Genomic DNA, 416 nt, shown 5'->3' with positions numbered 1-416 from the left:
AAACGTCAGTTCATATATACACACTAAACACAGAAATGGGGCGGGGGTTACAAATGGGGGCATAATGAACGTGGGGAATTTCATTGTCAACATAACGGATGATACACACTTATTTACGGTTTTTCTGACCTTTGGCCTTACCCCGATTCAGAATTAATTTAGTATTATGGGCCATCGACAAGCTAGATGTGAGAACTAAGCTTCGTACGTATATCGGTATAAAAAGACGAAACAGAAATCCAGAATTCAGCGAAGTGTAGCAACCAGCACGCATGTATTCTAATTGGCGAATATATATACAGCATATGGAATGTTTAAACAAGAGAATAATGAATAGAGCAATTAATAGAGTATCAGTAATGTTCATCACATCCGCAACATCTTGAATGAGCGTGTTGATGTTTATAGTCCAGTGG

General features: G+C 38.2%; 1 protein-coding gene across 1 annotated transcript in view; it reads right to left on the bottom strand.

Moving 5' to 3' along the window:
* Positions 1 to 109: 109 nt before the first annotated feature.
* The window catches only part of T265_01457 (hypothetical protein), a gene marked incomplete at both ends in the record, with an annotated part of 9,733 nt that continues 9,426 nt past the window's right edge, over positions 110 to 416 (bottom strand). The window contains one exon of the mRNA XM_009165498.1: positions 110 to 381. Coding sequence (XP_009163762.1) covers positions 110 to 381 — 272 coding nt within the window. The remainder of the gene's footprint in view (positions 382 to 416) is intronic.

The sequence above is a fragment of the Opisthorchis viverrini genome (genome assembly GCF_000715545.1).
Source record: "Opisthorchis viverrini unplaced genomic scaffold opera_v5_16, whole genome shotgun sequence".
In the NCBI taxonomy this organism is placed as follows: Eukaryota; Metazoa; Platyhelminthes; class Trematoda; order Opisthorchiida; family Opisthorchiidae; genus Opisthorchis; species Opisthorchis viverrini.
This window is presented reverse-complemented; position numbering and strand designations above follow the sequence as displayed.